Consider the following 13,301-nt stretch of genomic DNA (forward strand, 5'->3'; position numbering starts at 1 on the left):
TGTTGAGGAGGGTCAAAACATTTCCAACAATCAAATACGCTCCTCCATGGATGCAGCAGACACGGCCGCAAGGACCATTAATACATCGGTTACCATCCGTAGGCACGCATGGCTCAGAACGTCTGGATTCAAGCCAGAAATTCAGCAGGCAGTGCTTAACATGCCAGTAAACGAAAAACTTCTGTTCGGTCCGGAGGTCGACACAGCCATAGAAAAGCTCAAGAAGGACACTGACACTGCCAAGGCCATGGGCGCATTCTACTCCCCGCAGAGCAGAGGATCTTATAACACCTTCCGCAAAACACCTTTTAGAGGAGGGTTTCGGGGTCAGGCCACACAAGCTAGCACCTCACAGTCCGCACCGCCCACCTACCAGGGACAGTACAGGGGAGGTTTTCGGGGCCAGTATAGAGGGGGGCAATTCCCTAGGAATAGAGGAAGATTTCAAAGCCCCAAAACCACTACCAACAAGCAGTGACTCACACGTCACTCACCCCTCCCACACAACACCAGTGGGGGGGAGGATACGTCAATATTACGAAGCATGGGACAAAATAACTACAGACACATGGGTCCTAGCAATTATCCAACATGGTTATTGCATAGAATTCATGCAATTCCCTCCAGACATACCACCAAAATCACAAAATTTATCAAAATACCATTCACAGCTTCTAGAGATAGAAGTTCAAGCACTACTGCAAAAAAATGCAATAGAATTAGTACCAAGCACACAAATAAACACAGGAGTTTATTCACTGTACTTCTTGATACCAAAAAAGGACGAAACACTGAGACCAATTCTAGACCTCAGGGTAGTAAACACATTCATCAAATCAGACCACTTTCACATGGTCACACTACAAGAAGTGTTACCATTGCTCAAAAAACACGACTACATGACAACCCTAGACCTCAAGGACGCATATTTCCATATACCAATACATCAATCACACAGGAAATATCTAAGGTTTGTATTCAAAGGAATACATTACCAATTCAAAGTATTGCCTTTTGGTTTAACAACCGCTCCAAGAGTATTCACAAAATGCCTAGCAGTAGTCGCTGCACACATCAGAAGGCAGCAAATACATGTGTTCCCGTATCTAGACGACTGGCTAATCAAAACCAGTTCGCTCACACAATGCTCAAATCACACAAATCAAGTCATACAAACCCTCTACAAACTAGGGTTCACCGTCAACTTTGCAAAATCAAACATTCTGCCAAGCAAAGTACAGCAATATCTAGGAGCCATAATAAACACGACAAAAGGAGTAGCAACGCCAACTCCACAAAGGATCCACAATTTCAACATGGTCATTCAACACATGTCTCCAAACAATACAAGCAAGAACAATACTACAGCTCCTAGGCATGATGTCCTCATGCATAGCCATTGTCCCAAACGCAAGACTGCACATGAGGCCCTTACAACAGTGCCTAGCCTCACAGTGGTCTCAAGCACAGGGTCACCTTCTAGATCTGGTGTTGCTAGACCGCCAAACTTACCTCTCGCTTCTTTGGTGGAACAGTATAAATTTAAACATAGGGTGGCCTTTCCAAGACCCAGTGCCACAGTACGTAATAACAACAGATGCTTCCATGACAGGGTGGGGAGCACATCTCAATCAACACAACATAAGAGGACAATGGAACATACATCAAACAAAACTGCATATAAATCATCTAGAATTATTAGCAGTTTTTCAAGCACTAAAAGCTTTCCAACCAATCATAACCCACAAATACATCCTTGTCAAAACAGACAACATGACAACGATGTATTATCTAAACAAACAAGGAGGAACACATTCAACGCAGTTAAGCTTGTTAGCTCAAAAAATATGGAAGTGGGCAATCCACCATCAAATTGGTCTAATAGCACAGTTTATTCCGGGGATCCAGAATCAGCTGGCAGACAATCTCTCTCGAGATCACCAGCAAGTCCACGAATGGGAAATCCACCCACAGATTCTGAACACCTACTTCACACTCTGGGGAACACCACAAATAGACTTATTTGCAACAAAAGAGAACGCAAAATGCCAAAACTTCGCGTCCAGATACCCACACAAGCAATCCCAAGGCAATGCCCTATGGATGAACTGGTCAGGAATATTTGCTTACGCTTTTCCTCCTCTCCCTCTCCTTCCTTACCTAGTAAACAAATTGAGTCAAAACAAACTCAAACTCATTTTAATAGCACCAACGTGGGCAAGACAACCCTGGTACACAACACTGCTAGATCTGTCTGTAGTACCACATATCAAACTGCCCAACAAACCAGATCTGTTAACGCAACACAACCAACAGATCAGACACCCGGACCCAGCATCGCTGAATCTAGCAATCTGGCTCCTGAAATCCTAGAATTCGGACACTTACAACTTAGCCAAGAGTGTATGGAAGTCATAAAGCAGGCCAGAAGGCCATCCACTAGACACTGCTACGCAAGTAAGTGGAAAAGATTTGTTTGGTACTGCCATCATAATCAGATACAACCACTAGACGCAACTCCAAAACATATCGTAAATTACTTGCTCCATTTACAAAAAGCAAAGCTAGCCTTCTCTTCTATTAAAATACACCTTGCAGCAATATCTGCATACCTGCAAACTACATATTCAACTTCCTTGTATAGGATACCAGTTATCAAAGCATTCATAGAAGGGCTTAAAAGAATTATACCACCAAGAACACCACCTGTTCCTTCATGGAACCTAAACGTGGTTCTAACAAGACTCATGGGCCCACCTTTCGAACCCATGCACTCTTGCGGAATACAATTCCTAACCTGGAAAGTTGCCTTTCTCATCGCCATTACATCTCTAAGAAGAGTAAGTGAAATTCAAGCGTTCACAACACAAGAGCCTTTTATACAAATACATAAAAATAAGGTTGTCCTACGACCTAATCCAAAATTTTTACCCAAAGTTATTTCACCATTCCATCTAAATCAAACGGTAGAACTACCAGTTTTTTTCCCACAGCCAGATTCTGTGGCTGAAAGAGCACTACATACATTAGATGTCAAAAGAGCATTAATGTACTACATTGACAGAACAAAAAACATCAGAAAAACTAAACAGCTATTTATTGCATTCCAAAAACCTCATGCAGGTAACCCAATATCAAAACAAGGTATAGCCAGATGGATAGTTAAATGCATCCAAATCTGCTACCTTAAAGCAAAAAGACAACTGCCCATTACTCCCAGGGCACATTCAACAAGGAAAAAAGGTGCTTCAATGGCCTTTTTAGGAAACATCCCAATGCAGGAAATATGTAAGGCAGCCACTTGGTCTACGCCTCACACATTCACCAAACACTACTGTATAGATGTGCTATCCGCACAACAAGCTACAGTAGGTCAAGCTGTATTAAGAACTCTATTTCAGACAACTTCTACTCCTACAGGCTAAACCACCGCTTATGGGGAACTAACTGCTTACTAGTCTATGCATACCATGTGTATCTACAGCGACAGATGCCATCGAACTGAAAATGTCACTTACCCAGTGTACATCTGTTCGTGGCATCAGTCGCTGAGATTCACATGGACCCACCCACCTCCCCGGAAGCCTGTAGCAGTTCAGAAGTTACCTTCAATTTTGTACATTTGTATATATATTATTTAATCCTTTAATAGGTACATACTTACATTTTTCATTGCGCGGGCACTATTACTATAGTACAACTCCTACCTCACCCTCTGCGGGGAAAACAATCGAAGATGGAGTCGACGCCCATGCGCAATGAGCACAGAAGGAGGAGTCACTCGGTCCCGTGACTCGAAAACACTTCTTCGAAGAAAAACAACTTGTAACACTCCGACCCAACACCAGATGGCGAGCTCATGCATACCATGTGAATCTCAGCGACTGATGCCACGAACAGATGTACACTGGGTAAGTGACATTTTCATTATAGAGCAACGAATACAAATATTTGATCATATTGTAAGTGTGTGGATTCTTGCTAAACTGTCAGAATTGTAGAGTGGAGTGGGGCAACGTGCTCTGGGAGAGAAGGTAACAAAGATTTGTGACTATAACAGGACCAGCTTAGAGTGCATTACAGCACACAGAGAGACTGGATGCAGAAACAGGTTTAGGAGGGAGGACGGCTGAGCTCTAGGATTAAAACAAAACCTACACTAGTGCAATGTGTTCGAGAGTTCGGGAGAGAGGGAGAGGGAGACGAGAGAGAGAGCGACAAGAGAGGGACGGACCAGCAGATATGTCACGCCCTGTACTGAAAGAAACCAGCACTGGTGCAGCACTTCCAGCAGAGAAAGAAACAGACACACATATATGGGGATTGAGGGGGTAGTGCGGGGGGGGGGCTCAAGAAAACGAAGAGATCCGAGCCAATAGGACTGTAGCGCGATCAGCATAAGTGCATCATATTCATTAGAGAGAGACAGACTCGAGGACAGACTGACAAGGCATTATACCCCCGTGGTTGTTAAAGGCCAGGCATTAGCACAGCCTGCCCAGTACGCAAACAGAGTGGTTGAACGAGAAGAGGTAGCATTGCAATAAAACTGAAACCTAACAGGCTTAAATGCAGCATAGTTAACACAAATGGTGAGACCAGTAAGCCCTTAGGGAAGACATCAATCCCAAAGTGTAAGAGCATTTAATAGAAACTGTGTTAGACTAGCATGATTAGTAGAGACCGTGACGTGGCAGAAGAAAGGGAAACAAAGGAGCAGAAAAGTCATTGCTGGTCATTTCTGGTTTTTCCCCACCTCAGCAGATATTTATATGTTAATACCTCTGCTTGAAACCGAAGCAAAGTGTATACTTCTGTAGTTTCACTTCTGCAGACACCGCTGGCCTTAGAAATTCACAGTGTCCTCTGCTGTGAGACAGAATGTCTTAAGGGTTTTTTTTCTTGACATTTCAGGTTTGTCTGCTGCAGTGGCTAAGAGCTTGCATGGATTTGTGAGTGTCTTGGTTTTAATCCTGAGCAGATGTTGGTGCATTGTCCTCTACTCTTGATAATAGACTTGTCTTTCTCTTCTGATAGGTTTCTCACTACAGCTCATGACGTTCAAGCCAAGAGTCTTGTTCGATCACACTTTGTGGCTGCCATGGCCTCCTGCCACTCCCTGACCAACATCGAAGGGAAGATTTCCGGCGACCCACTAGACCTGAAGATGTTTGAGGCCACAGGCTGGGTACTTATCATAGAGCAAGACGTTCTGTTTTCCAGTTGTTTATTGATTGCGTAAGCTTTCTTAGTCGTTTGTCCTTCTGATCCCCTTTCCTTCTCGGATTTTGCAGATTCTAGAAGAACCCACTGCAGATGAAACAGCATTGCATGATCAGATTTTGCCCACTGTGGTGCGTCCAGCAGATCAGAGTGTGGCCCAAATCTCCATTGATTCGGAGGATGACCTGGTAAGCTTCCCACTAAGGTATTACATTGACTTTCTGTTCTGTTTTAATTACAATATAATCCAGCAAAAGCTTCAAATGAGCAAATTGTGGTGATGCTCATTCTCCACCATAGGATTATCTCCTTGATAAATGTACTTTTGGAACCTTGGTGACACTAACAGAGGACCAGGAAAAAAAGTTCTGCAATTCGGAGTTTTTATTTTTGGGGGCATTTTATATAAGTAGTATTAGTATGTTGAGAGTAGTAGTGGATTCATCTACTTTTCATATTGCTTTAATTTCGAGTTTACTTAAAAACTAGTTCAGGACACTAAACCACCAGCGGAGACAACCGGAACCATGGAACCGCATCAAGGCATCTTGCTAATACACACATTACATCACTTTTTGTTTGCAGGACTGTGAAATACATTCACCCTAAAACATTTCTCTTTTCAAAATGATTTTGTAAGGAAAACACTGATCTAGTAGTGAATATTAGGACATCCTTTTATTATAATTTTGAGAAATGCAAAAAGTGATGGTTGAATTGCTTGAATTAATTTCTTCCACTGATAATTACTTGGTGCTGCATCCCAGTTAATCGTTGTTTTTGCCCATCATGCATTCTAAGACACAGTCCAGCCAAATGCAAATCAACCTAAACACTCCAGCTCAAACCTCTGCACACTATGCAATATTTTAGACTGGAAAATCACACTTCATCCATTTAAAGTATCCCAGATAGGAAATATAAAGCAACAATGGCACAGATAAGACTTGCCTTTTACATAGGACTGGTACTGTTCCTGTGAGCAGTCATTGTTCCAGGGTGCACTGCCATATTTGGCAGTCCATGTATCTGCTTTGTGAGGCAGGAGTCCATGAAGATAGCTGGATATGTTTTGGCCAACGTGTCAGTAGTTAAATATTTTGGAAGTGATCCTTTGGTTTCACTTAATGTTGGTGTTTCAGCTACTAATTTGTGGATGTAGGTTGGTTACAATTATAGGTTTCGTAATGAGATGCTCTCATCTGATATTTGGCAGTGATGAAAGCTATGTGTAGTTTGTCTAATAGATTGGGGCAACATTGTGTAAAGTGATGCATGTTGAGAGAAGTGATCCAGAATGTTTAATGACACTCGGGGAGCTTCACTGAGTACTAAGCTAGGCCTTGGCGAGAAGAGAAAAGTGCATGCTTCCACTGGAACCCATCCCAGCAAATTCATTCACAGTGACAACCACTCTGACAACTTCTGAGTATGTTAATAGATTTCCTCACCATCATTCCTACGCGGTGTTGAGTCACAATGCATGAAGGCATTTAATGTAGAGGCCTTCCTGATGCCTTGCTGTCTATAGGGGCAAGCAGAATACTGTGCAGCCTGGGCCATTTAACCAGACTGAACGTAATACAATTTAGTCTAATGAAATTTAGCAATCTTGAAACCATTATGAATCTCACATCCTGACATAACTTTGCAGTTTTGAGCAGCCTGGCAAATGTTTCTTCATTGGTGAAGAAACTGCATATATCTTTTGCTCCAGGCATTAATGATTTGAATCTGAAGGACAAGATGTGTAGAGGTAGCCAAAATGATCAAATTATTTCCTGCTACTTATCTGTTTAATGTAATTCCAACACCGGTGGCCAAACATTTGACCTATCTTAATATTTAATGTCTTCACAAAAAGCTTGAGTACCTCCTTGGCCAATTGACAGGAGGTGAAGACTTGTCGGTTACATGAAGTTTTGTTACCAATAAAGACTCATTTTCCATACTACACAGAACTGCAAAATAGAGTGTTTTGTCAGTTTACCTAAGTCTCATATTTTGCTGAACTGGACAGAAGGGTTGAATCCAGGAAAATCTATGACGTATATGAGAACAACTTAATCTGGGAACACAATTCTGGAGTAGGTTCAGGCTCCAATATCAGTTTTGGTCTGTATATTCAAGGATCATTTCTGAAGGCTACCACATTTTGCTAACCTTGTGAATACTCGGAGGCACCAGACCGCATTTGGAGAATTGTGTTCAGCAATTGCTGTGTGCAATGCTAAGCGATCACATATGGCTCCATGTTAGGTCCAACCCATCCTGGATGTGACGCTGGGGCATTTAATTAGCTACAACCTCTGCAGGCTGACCTCAGTTCCCTCCTTTTGCACCCCCCAACATGGATCATGAACTTGCTTCCTTGAATTCGTGAGGCCTGGCACACTTGTTTCTCACATTTTTTCCAGTGTGCAAGGAGCATGTCCTCTCTTAAAGTGACAGGGGGTAAAACTTGTAAGGATTGCCACAAACAGGTGTTAGTGATGGACCCTCATGAGGTCCGTTTCTTGTGTCTAGGATTACAAGGCCAAGTAATTCGTTGCAGAACACCAGCGGATCCTGCTCGAAATTGCAGACCCCTTCTTGCTCCTAAGCCCATCCTTTGATCGTTCTTTGAGGATAAGTCATCAGATATGTCAAAGAAGAAGCAGTACAAGGCTCACCTTCGTCCTGCGTTTTCCACCAAGTGGAGCTGTGTGATGCCCCCGGTACCTTCAGACTCCGTCCCCTGAATCCGTTTCCGCTCTCGTTCAGATGAAGCTCCCATTCCTGGTTCCGTTGGTGACACCGCAACAGGTCAGGAAATTCAGGGACTCCATGTTGCAGATACTCATTGCCCTGCCGGATCCCTCTGGATACGCCCTCAACCCTAAAGATCCTACGGGGCCTGTAGATTTGATATATGAAGTATAATCTTCTAAACAATAGAAAAAGAGGCTTTAGGTGTTCTTTGAGTTGCTGATTGTGATACTGTTATTAAAATTGACACCAAGTACTATTTTGATTATTTCTATTACCTTTAAATGTTTCTTTATTATGATTATTCTGTTCCTGATGAACGTATTGAGTTGGTCCTTGTGCATGGAATAATACAAAGTTTTTAAAGCCCTTAAAATGAGTAACTAGGGAAATGCAGAAGAATGCAAAGGTCTGTGGGGTCTCCATAAAGAATGTCTAAGGGAATTTAGCTAAAAGTTATGTTTTTTTCCCCAAATTACATTTTGTCCATAATGTTTGTCAAAAATATCTTAAGATCCAAATATTGCTATACAAAGGTTTGAGATTCAAGCCCGAGGCATGGAATTCCGCATAATCCCATGCAAAGGAGTTATGATTTGCATAAGTTCTTTGTGGTGGCCCCAGGAAGGGCAGGAGCACCACTGCCATGTTTCAGGTGTGTTTGGGAGCTGCACAAAATTCAGCCGCCTCCAGTAATATTTGATAAAAACTAGCTGTAAGTCTCCGAGCGGGTTATATTCAGTTGCTTGGGCGGAGGGAGTTGGTTTGATGACTTTTAAAGCACTCGCTGAGCCTGTACTTTTGGGTACTGGCTTGGGAGCGTAGGGACCCCTGCTAGATGTTCCTATGAGTACCGTAGTAAAAATAGATATATATCTAATAAAAGTAAAAGAAACTCTCTGAGACAGAGGCATTTATTGGGGTGCTTTATTCCCAATTGTAATGAATGTAAGCGCAGGATGGACAGTATATGGAGTACTGTTGTTTGCCCCGTTGGCTTCAATAGTGGGTCACACCATGTGGGGTATATTGATACTTTGATACTGTCCCCTTTCGTTTAAAGGTGTTGTACTAATGTATTGCATCATATGGCTGCTATTACTGAGACGGGGAAACCATGACCAAGCAAATGGCTCGTCTTACTGATATTGACCCTGCCTTATAATCTGCTGTTGCAGCCAGCATAAGGGGGAGAAGCATTATGATTATAGGTTTGGGGACTTCTAGAAGATGCATTGCAACTGCGGTGGAACCCAGGACATCTGTCTTACCTGCGTCTGCCTCACCTGCACAGAATCTGTAGAAACTCCAGAATGGCCAGGCCAAGTCATACTAGTGGCCTGGATTCGACTAGGACAGTGCGATACCCAGACCTTATGAGCATGTGCTTCTGCCTGTCGATCAAGCTACCACTTCAGGGGGATCTTCTGTTGCCGCATCTCTGCAGGTTGGGTACTTCAAGCAAATCTGTGCAGTATAAACCTCCATGTGTGGAGATTGAGCAATGGCAGCTGATGGCATTTAATTTGCTAAGTGAAATTGTAGCTGTCAAACTGGCTGCTGGGTGTCCTTTCATGAATTCCTTTTACGGCAGGGCACTGGGACAAATTTGTGGCCTGTTGTGGGGTCTGCAGACCAGACCCTTTACAAGTCGAGCTGTTGGATATATTGTTATCTGTAATGTCTTTAGTCCAGAAAGGTCATGTACTGAATACTATTAAAACATATTTAATGGTTCTTTCGACCTTTCTGCATTTACAGGGCCAACCATCCTTCTTAAAATCACCACAGATTATTAAAAGTTTAACACATGTTCCCTCCTTAATTTGATCCTTACATTTCTTGTGTGTATTCCTTCAAGCCAATATGCAGCTGCTCATTTAGTCTTCTGACACTGAAAACTGGCTTCCTTTTGGTGATTGCTTTAGCTTGTTACATGCTCTCAGAGGAACCACCCTACACCACAATTGTTCCGGACTGATGCTGAGGTCCAAAGTGGCCCGTTTAAGAAAGGTCCTGACTCCTTTTCACGTTGGCCAATCCATCACCCTTCCACTTTTCTTTCCCCTTCCTCCTCCTCAAAAGTGGATGACAGGCTCCATCGGCTGAACCCCAAAAGAGCTTTAAGCTTTTTAATTGACAGCACAAAGGACCATCTGGTGGACAATCACCTTTTAGTGGGGCTCTGTGTGGAAAGGTAAGGTGATGCAGAAAAGGACACTCAAGGTTGATAGTCCTTTGCATTAAGATCTGGTCTGCAGTGGTAGAAAAGCAGCTCCTGGCAATACTGAGGGCCTATTTCACCAGGACCAGGGCTACAACCACGGTGTTGGCACCCATAGTTCCTGTTCTTGCCATCTGTCAGGTTGTGATGTGGGCACCAGGGCATATGTTCATGCAGCCCCACTGCTTCGACGACCAGAAAGGGCATTTCTCCTGTTCAGTCCCGCAGGACCTTGTAGTCCGAGCCCACTTTACATACCCGCTGCTTGGGGGATACTGCTTTGGTATCGATTCTTAACATGAGGAATCTATGGTTAGAAGTATCTATCTGAAGAACAAACTACTTACCTTTGTTAACACTCTTTCTGGTGAATACTTTGGCTAACCCCAATCTACCCGCCCCTCTCTGTTCTGTGGAGTCCTCTTTTTAACGTCTACCATGGCCTCACATTGGGGATCTGCACGCTGGCACCTCCAATTGTTTTGTACTCTGCATGGAACGAGTCAAGCAAGAAACTGAATTTCGCACGTTAGGGCGGCGATCAAATGCAGCTCTTTGAGATCGAACAAAGCCAACGCAGAGTCGTAGTGCGCCACCTAGTACCGTGTGGAAGTACTGCTATAAAATACTTAAGGATCACATCTGGCGCCTGGTGGATACTTCACAGGTGAGGAATCTGCAGTTAGAATGAGTTATCTCCATAAAGAGCTTTACTAAAGGTAAGTTACTTGTTCTTCGGTTTTAGAGGTTGCAAGATGTACGGGGAGGCTGAGACTGGTGGCAAAGTATATATTGTTTGTTTTCACTGTTGTGCTGAGTTGAAGTCCAGTTTTTAACGTTTGATTCTTTCATTTTTTTCTAGACCATTCATGACCTCATGGTAAGTTCTGATGCTCCATTCCCCCACAGGACCAACATCCTGTAGAAATTCATTCCGCAGTTCATTGTGTGTGACTGCATGGTGATGTCCATTTACACTTATGTATTTTTATGAACCTCCTTTTTGTGGCAATCTAGTGTGTGATGATTTTATTTTGAAGAAATGCTTTTTCATGAGATCACAAATTCATCCGATCCTTTTCTTAGACCCTTGTTCTTTTTTTAATGAAACCTGTCTAAGTCGTTCAGTATGAAGATCTGTAGAGAATCCTTCTCCTTTTAAGGGGCGTCTCCAGTCACTAGGGTTGCTGGTAGATGAAGTAGTAGCCCAACTACCAATGTCTGCAGGTGTCTGTAGTACCTATACTCCGGCACTACTATGATCCAGAGAACTACCAACCATACAGTCTGTACCTGTGGTGCTAGTGGTGCCAGTCATCCTGGTTTTACTACTGAGTTGTGGTACACCCAGTACTGATGTGGTTTCTGCTTCTTCTTGGCTATGTCTTCTCTTGCTGCTGTAGCCACTACTGGTAGCACTAGCACACCTCCTGTTTGAGCAGGTACTCCAGCTATTAGAAGTCAGTGTTATGCTACTTATACTTCTATCACATGCTCTACTACTAGGGTTACTTGTAGTAGGTTGCTACCGTCACTAACCTCAAAACAAGTAATTCTATTTTTATTCTTCAAGGCATAGATAACTGTCCATCCTGCCCATTGCACCCTTAGTTATTTCTTTGCCACCTATTTTGCTTTCAGATGTCTATGAATGTGGATAACTGCTGTGATGCGTAGGCTAAACATATCAATAGATTTTATGTACATTCTGGTCTAATAACATGACGTCTGATTTGACACACTGCCTTCTGTTCTTGCTGTCCTGCGTTTGCCGTTGCTTTCGCCCCATCCAGTCTGTTTTATGGCTCCACCTGACATCATTCCTTCTTGTTTTTTTGCCCTCTGTAGAAGGTGTATGAGCTGGGCATTATCACCCAATTCCCCTTTTCATCGGCTCTGCAGCGAATGAGTGTGGTGACCAGGACCCTGGGAGAGAGGCGGCTGGAAGCGTACATGAAGGGGGCACCAGAAATGGTTGCTAGCCTTTGCAAAAAGGAGACAGGTAAGCACCTGCTGAGTTGGGCCACCTTAGGTGCTCAGGGAAGGAGGTGAAGAGAATTTGGGAATATTGTCGTCTTGTGCAATTAAAAAACGTACGGTTTTGGAGTCATTGGTGCTTGCTATCAAAAATAAACAATCATTTTGAAGGAAAGCTGCAGTCTGCCTTTTGATTTATGGCACTTCAGGCCTGCAGAGTAAGTGCAAACTACTATTTACGTGTTTGTGCTCGTATAAAAACAGAGCTACATAGGATTGAATATACTTGGACTAAAAAACGCCAGTCTCCCCTTTAGTTGAGATAGCCTGCCACCAAAGAAGCTTAAGACTAAATGGGTGTGAAGGGAGACGATTGCTGTCTGAGTTGATCTCCAAGGATTAAATGCATGTTGAGATCCCCATATGGCAAAGAAATCAAGGTACAAACATAGAATTTACAAGCCTTGCTGCCGAAGGTGATCATGTCTCAGAACCCCTCCTCCAGAGTGAAAGGTTGAATGGTTGCTAAGGCAGAACCACCACTCACCTGAAATAATCCCTTACTGAAAAGTCAAATGGATTTGTAGAGATAGCTTTTCTCATTGCTTCATGTGGTCCCTGCAGAGTGCAGTTTAAGGTTAAGTATTTGTGGAAGGAGAAATATCTTGCCAGTGATCACTCCAAAGGGAAGCCAAGAATGTGCTTTACGCTAACAATCGTAAGATTGTCCTGTCATTGCTAGTTAGTGTTGAATTTGAGTGTAACAGTACTCTTCGCTTCTCAAGAGACTGCTTTGGAGTCAACTTCCTTGCTACTGGCGAGCTAAGCTCTCCATAGTATTAAGTGGGAAATTTCAGCTCCACTCTTACCCCAATCCACGAGCTTCCTATAGAGTGAGTGATGCAGAGGACTAAACATACATTAATTAAACGCCCTCATACTAGTGGGCTGCAGATGTAATGAGCCTTCAGGTTGACCAACTTAGCTCAGTAGCTGACCCGTGCACAGAGGCTGAGCAGTGCATGGGTGCGGCCTAGGGGGTGTCTAATGGCCCCGTGGTGAATGGAGGGCTTGATGGGGACTGTAGTGATCTACAGTCTGATGAGGGTAGCTCTTAGTCTCTCTGTTA

At 43.3% G+C, this 13,301-nt stretch overlaps 1 protein-coding gene across 1 annotated transcript in view; it reads left to right on the forward strand.

The window, feature by feature from the left end:
* LOC138266905 (polyamine-transporting ATPase 13A3-like) overlaps nt 1-13,301 on the forward strand; it is a 228,487-nt gene that overhangs the window by 152,508 nt on the left and 62,678 nt on the right. The window contains exons 15-18 of the mRNA XM_069215643.1: nt 5,038-5,188; nt 5,295-5,411; nt 11,058-11,075; nt 12,044-12,197. Coding sequence (XP_069071744.1) covers nt 5,038-5,188; nt 5,295-5,411; nt 11,058-11,075; nt 12,044-12,197 — 440 coding nt within the window. The remainder of the gene's footprint in view (nt 1-5,037; nt 5,189-5,294; nt 5,412-11,057; nt 11,076-12,043; nt 12,198-13,301) is intronic.

The sequence above is a fragment of the Pleurodeles waltl genome, chromosome 12 (assembly GCF_031143425.1).
Source record: "Pleurodeles waltl isolate 20211129_DDA chromosome 12, aPleWal1.hap1.20221129, whole genome shotgun sequence".
NCBI classification, from domain to species: Eukaryota; Metazoa; Chordata; class Amphibia; order Caudata; family Salamandridae; genus Pleurodeles; species Pleurodeles waltl.